This window comes from Rhinolophus ferrumequinum, chromosome X, assembly GCF_004115265.2.
Source record: "Rhinolophus ferrumequinum isolate MPI-CBG mRhiFer1 chromosome X, mRhiFer1_v1.p, whole genome shotgun sequence".
Lineage (NCBI taxonomy): Eukaryota > Metazoa > Chordata > Mammalia > Chiroptera > Rhinolophidae > Rhinolophus > Rhinolophus ferrumequinum.
The window spans coordinates 80,779,525-80,785,437 of NC_046284.1; the positions used below are offsets into that span (position 1 = coordinate 80,779,525).

Here is a 5,913-nt window from a genome sequence, read left to right on the forward strand (position 1 = left end):
CTCTGAAATAGTTCTGAGAGGGGCAAAAGCAAGGCAGGTAAAGGCATCCAATCACAATTCTTTGAGAACTGGGTCCATTTAACTCTCTGACAGCAGTAAGGCACATCAAGAAAGTTGGCCACTGTCTCATGGCCACTGCTAGACTGGGGAGTGGAGGACAGTAGGTGGGTAGTTAAAACACTTCAAGGCTCTTTTATGACATTTTGCAGCCTCTTTCTTCATTAAGCCCTCCCCTGTTGTTTTAAGCTTTTTCTTGTATTTTTGAGTACTGACAAAGTTAATTTTGACAGTTTTTGCCAGCTTATTAGTTGCTTCTATGATGGCACTGATCCTTGGAGCTCCCTGCTCCACCATTCTCAGTGGCATCATTTGATTGTTTTTAAGAGGATTTCAATTATTCAGAAGAAAAAAATGCTTCAGCAGATAGATCTCTAAACATTGAATACATGTGTGTTTTTATTTTCTGGAAATGCATATATTCTCTCCAAAGGTAGTATGTCCATCAACTGGTGGCCATGAAGTATTTGAAGTCATAGTTGCAAATGAACACAGCCAGGTTATTCCTGATACTGAGTGGAAGTACTTTAAAAAGTCTCTACTGTTAAAGACTGAGGCTCATTTGACTGTCTCCAATCTGAAGATTTCCTACAGAGTGAAATAGGAAAACTTACACTTAGGTGAATATTTTGCTGAGAGTTGTTAAAAAAAGTTCCAGAAGCTTTTCTCAAAGGACAAAAATTGCAGGATATTATTGGAACACTACAACTCTTGGCCCCATTCTTAAGTTCCAAGATATGTCAGTACTAGTCAAAGTGTAGTCATTGGATCAGCTGCATCATTATCACCTAGGAGTAAGAAATGGAAAGTTATGGGCCCCACCACAGACCTACTGGAGAAAGAGACCGGGAATTTATGTTTTAATATACTCTCCATTTTCTTCATATGCACAGTAAAGTTTGAAAAGCATTGTAAAATATAACATTACTTGGAAGTTTCCATTATTTGAACCCTACTGCCTCCCCAATCCCTTCAAGTAGGTGATGATCTAGGCAGAAATGTTATCCTGACATTAAATAATTAATTAAGGGGGGAGGGGTGTGGTAGAAGAGGGTAAATGGGATCAAATATGTGGTGATGGAAGGAGAACTGACTCTGGGTGATGAACACACAATGTGATATATAGATGATGTATTACAGAATTGTACACTTGAAACCTATGTAATTTTACTAACAATTGTCATCCCAATAAACTTTAAATAAATAAACAAATAAATAAATAAAACAAGATTAAATTTAAAAAATAATTAATATAATTTCCATTTTTTCCTCTATATATGTTATCAGTCAGAAAATATTGGAAAATTTTAGGAATTTGGGTTTCCACCTAGAACTTAACGTAGATTAATTTCTTTTAGCTCTCTCTATATGGGCACTCACTTTGTTTCTTGGTTATTACCTGTTGTTGTTAATTGTTGGTATCCCATAATTCCAAAAGTGATTATACAGGAGGTGCCAAAAAAATGTATACACATTTTAAGAAAGAAAAAAACTGTATTAAAATTTCGCTGATGGTAACCACTTTGAGCACCTCTTGTAATTGCAGAAGTCAAACGTGACTTGTATTCATCTTTTATTATCAGTATATATTGAGTATTACAATTTTAGTACAGTTTTTTCCTTTCTTAAAATATATATACATTTTTTTGGCACCCTCTGTAGTAGTAAGATAATAATTGTTACTTTAAAGAAACTGTTTTATTAGTTTCAGGTTTATAAAACAATGTAACAGTTAGACATTTACACCCCTCACACAGTGATAACCCCCCTCCCAATCTACTACCCCTCTGACATTGTGTACAACCCTTACAATTCCATTGATTCTATTCCCTATGCTGTACTCCCCATCCTGAGACTATATATATATCAAATTATAGTTGACATTCAATATTATCAGCTTCAGCTTCAGGTGTACAGCTCAGTGGTCAGGCATCTACATCGCCCATGAAGTGGTAAGCACAAACTTGTAGTCACAATATTGCCCTAGGGATATGAAAGACAGTTTGGGGAATATAATCAATAATGTTGTAAAGATTTTGTAGGGTGTCAGATGGGCACTTGTTACTTTTTTTTTTTTAACAGTTCTACAACCCTGTCTGCCTATGTGGTTCTTGTTTTGTTTGTTTTAATTATTTTTTTAGTTACAGTTGACATTCAATACTGTTTTATATTAGTTTCAGGTATACAGCATAGTGATTAGACATTTATATAATTTATGCAGTGATCCCCCCAATTAGTCTAGTACCCACCTGGCACTATACATAGTTGTTGCAATATTATCAACTGTTTTCTTTATGCTGTACTTTACATCCCCGTGACTATTTTGTAACTACCAAGTTGTATTTCTTAATCCCATTCCCCAACCTCTCTCCCCTCTGGCAACCATCAGTTTGTTCTCTGCATCTATGAGTCTGTTTCTGTTTTGTGTGCTCATTTATTTTGTTCTTTAAATTCCACATGTAAGTAAGATTGTATGGTATCTGTCTTTCTCTATTTGACTTATTTCACTTAGCATAATACCTTCTAGGTCCATCCATGTTGTTGCAAATGGTAAGATTTCATTCTTTTTTTACAGCCAAGTAATATTCCATTATATATATGTACCACGTCTTCTAAATAGGTCTGATTTCCCCTGCTTCACGCCCGTGTGCCTTATCCAGGATTCTCCTAATCAAGACAGTATCTGTCGTGCTTAGCTTTTTAAATTATCTGTATCCACTGTGACCACATCCTTAAATCGCAATAAGTAGACTGGTGCCTGGCATATAATAGATGTTCAGTAAATATGATTTCTAAATGAATAAAGTGCCTGACAAATAGTAGGTGTTCAATAAATGGTAACCATTGCTATTGCTACTACTATTTTATTCTGGACCAGATATTATGGAAGAAGAGATAGGAAGTCAATGAGAATATTACAAGTTGCTGAACAGCCAGGAAATTTAGATGTTGAGGGCAAATCCTGAGGATGGTGCCGAATTTTTTAGATACAACTGGAGACACTTTAGGGGAATACCTACTGCGCACCCCAGAGACAGCTATTATCATTTGTACATGTACCACAAACAAGACATTACTCTAAGTGCTTTACATGTATTAATTCATTTAATCCTCAAAATAATCGCTCTGCCAGAAAGGTATATCCTTACATGATTGCACAGATAAGGACACCAAGGCACAGAATGGTTCAGTATCTTTCCAAGGTTCGCAGTCTCGTGTATAGTGTAATTTAGAATTGGTCCCAAGTAGTCTCCCTCCAGAGCCCATGCCTTTTACCACTGTGCACTACTGCCTCCCCTTAGATGGCCAGGAGAGGAGACACTGTGGAAAGTCTTTTTTTTATGGCTAAGGAGAGATGGGTTGTATTACACAGTTTTATAGATGAGGCAGGGAGAAAAAGAGACCTATGGAAAATGGTGCAGTGAGTAAAGGGTCTCGTGCTCGGGTGCAGATATTCTACCTAACACTTCAGTGTTCTCTATGGAGCCATCACTTTGTTTCCTCTGGTGTTTCTCTTTCTGCAGGACAGTGTGTGGGCAATTAGTCATAGTTAACCTAAAAGTAACAATTGTACAAAAGCATGCACTTTCACATGGAATGGGCATGAAGTTTTTCTCACAGAACCGGATGGTTTCAAAGTTTGAAATGGAATTCTATGTAGCCAGTAAAAGAATTATATAGATGCATTTTTTTTCCTAACCATGGGAATATTGTCTGGAAAAACTGTTAAAGATTGAAATGGGGTTTGGAAATTTGAGTGACTTTGTTTTTCTCTTTTATTTGTCAGCATTGTTGATCATGATCACATAGTACATACTATATAGGAGAAGAAAAAAAGAAGAATATATAAAATTCCAAAATTGTCATAAAACCTGTGGGAGAAAGGGAAGGAGAGAACTCCCAGCCTGTTTTTCCTCCAGGAGAAGTCTCAGGACCTAACTTTTGGTCAAAGCTCAGACTCTCTTCCAAATCTTCCTCCCCACTGATGTTACCCAGCTTTAGGTTTTTTGTTTGTTTTTGTTTTGTTTTGTTTTATCTCATATCCTGGCTATAAAACCCTCATCCACTTAGCAGCACCCCCTCACCTAATCAGAGGTACCTGAGTTGAAGATCTGGCATGTAACATGGAGATCACATAACCTAAAGAGAGTGAGCCTTTGTGAGTGCACAAATACCTTTGTGTGTAAATGTACAGAAAAAGGTATGAGGGGAAAAAAACTAAAGAAAATTATGAATAGCAGTTATCTCTGGGCAGGTCGTGAAACCATGTGAAGTCCATTTGTTTAGGGAGTACAGATGCTCAAAGTTCATGACAAAAAAGTAGTCCCTCAAAAATCTTGAATGTCGCTCTTCCTCTGCGCTGCCTACGGAGGTGGCGTTCATCTTTTACCCGGTATCATGGCTGCCCTCAGACCACTCGTGAAGCCCAAAATCGTCAAAAAGAGGACCAAGAAGTTTATCCGGCACCAGTCAGACCGATATGTCAAAATTAAGCGTAACTGGCGGAAACCCAGAGGCATTGACAACAGGGTGCGCAGAAGATTCAAGGGCCAGATCTTGATGCCCAACATTGGTTATGGGAGTAACAAGAAAACAAAGCACATGCTGCCCAGTGGCTTTCGGAAGTTCCTGGTCCACAACGTCAAGGAGCTTGAAGTGCTGCTGATGTGCAACAAATCTTACTGTGCTGAAATTGCTCACAACGTCTCCTCAAAGAACCGCAAAGCCATTGTGGAAAGAGCTGCCCAACTGGCCATCAGAGTCACCAATCCCAATGCCCGGCTGCGCAGTGAAGAAAATGAATAGACAGCTTGTGTGCAAACTGTGTTTTAATAAAACCATAAAATTCTTCCAAAAAAAAAAAATCTTGAATGTCATAACACACCTTTGGCATATGATTGTGCACTCTTGTGATCACAAACAGTTCTGTATACAAGAGGAAGTGAAAAATAGGCTTGGATGGAAACTGGAATTTATAAAGAGGGGTATCCCTGGGAAGAAATACTAAATATAATAGAAAGAGGTTTGTGTGTAATTGTAAACTAGTTGGGAGTGAGAGAAGCACAGAACAATTTGGAACCGGGTGTATCCTCTGCTTTTCTTACTTCCTGACACTTTTCCAGTGAGCTCTTTTTCTACTGGTACAATTCTATGTGTTTGTTTCTGGGAGGTAGGATATCTGAAGGGTTTGAGTGTGGGTATTATGAGCTGACCGTTTGTTTCCCTCAAATTCATACACTGAAGCCCTAACCCCCAATGTGAGTATTTGTTGATGGGGCCTGTAAGGAAGTAATTAAGGTTAAATGATGTCATAAGGGTGGGGCCCTGATCCAACAGGATTAAAGTACTTATAAGAGACACGAGGGAGCTTGCTCACTCTTTCTGTGGATGCACAAAGAAGGAGTCATATGAGCATACAGAGTGAAGGCAGGCATCTGCAAGGCAATAAGAGCACTTTCACCAGAAAGTGACCCTACTGGACTTTGATCTTGGACTTCTAGTATCCAGAACTGTGAGAAAATAAATTGCTATTTTTTAAGCCTCTCAGTCTATGCTATTTTGTTACGGTAGCCCCAGAAGACTAAGACAACAGGGGTTGGGAGATATGTCTGAGAAAAGGAATCATGATTTAGAAACATTTCATATTTGTGGGCCTAAAACAATGAATTTTCTGCCATAGAAACAACTAAAGAGGTTTACTTACTTGAGTGCAGAGTAACAGTATAATACTGCCTTACTAAAATAGAAAAATCATTTAACTTTTTCCAGAGTTTTCAAAACCAAGTCCTAAAATGACTTTCTGCACAGCATCTTACTGATAGATTACTACTTGAGTACTAACAGAAAATCAACTCT

General features: G+C 37.9%; 1 protein-coding gene across 1 annotated transcript; it reads left to right on the plus strand.

Moving 5' to 3' along the window:
* The first annotated feature begins 4,398 nt into the window (after positions 1-4,398).
* LOC117024977 (60S ribosomal protein L32-like) lies at positions 4,399-4,912 on the plus strand. Its single transcript, XM_033110735.1, has one exon. The coding sequence runs from the start codon at positions 4,399-4,401 to the stop codon at positions 4,861-4,863; it is 465 nt and encodes a 154-aa protein (XP_032966626.1). The 3' UTR covers positions 4,864-4,912.
* Positions 4,913-5,913: the final 1,001 nt, after the last annotated feature.